Genomic DNA, 455 nt, shown 5'->3' with positions numbered 1-455 from the left:
CTCCACCTTCTTACGAGGGCCCCCACAGGACCCTGGGGACTAAGCGAGGCCCCGAGCCCTCGCAGGCGCGCTCCTCTTCAACCTGTGCGCCGACTAGGACAGAGGGAGGGTGCGCAAAGAAGAGGCTAGATCCTCGGATCTACCGGGACGTCCTAGGGGCCTGGGGTCTCCGTCAGGGGCGGGGTCTCTTGGGGGGATCCCCAGGCTGTGGAACAGACAGGCCAAGGCTGGAGTCCGGTAAGGGGCCCGCGGAGAAAAGCCTGAGGCTGGCTGCTGCTGGCCTGAAGAGTGGTAGCGACGGCCATCCCCAAGCTAAAGCCGCTGGGAGCCCAGGCACAGTTCCTGCGGGGTCTGCCACTGCCACCCCTAGCCCCCCGCGTCCCACTCCCAGGTCCAGACCCCATCCCAGAGGCTCCGGGGAAGGGAGGGAAGGTAGAGACCAGACCTGGCTCCCC

General features: G+C 67.3%; 1 protein-coding gene across 1 annotated transcript in view; it reads left to right on the top strand.

Annotated features, from left to right (window-relative positions):
* The window catches only part of DDN (dendrin), a 4,109-nt gene that overhangs the window by 1,109 nt on the left and 2,545 nt on the right, over nucleotides 1-455 (top strand). Inside the window, exon 3 of the mRNA XM_010858064.1 lies at nucleotides 4-455. This exon is cut by the window's right edge and continues 1 nt beyond it. Within this exon, the coding sequence (XP_010856366.1) occupies nucleotides 4-455 (452 nt within the window). The remainder of the gene's footprint in view (nucleotides 1-3) is intronic.

The sequence above is a fragment of the Bison bison genome, unplaced genomic scaffold (assembly GCF_000754665.1).
Source record: "Bison bison bison isolate TAMUID 2011002044 unplaced genomic scaffold, Bison_UMD1.0 scf7180017864383, whole genome shotgun sequence".
NCBI lineage: Eukaryota > Metazoa > Chordata > Mammalia > Artiodactyla > Bovidae > Bison > Bison bison.
The sequence above is the reverse complement of the archived record's forward strand: the minus strand, read 5'-3'. Positions and strand labels throughout refer to the sequence as shown.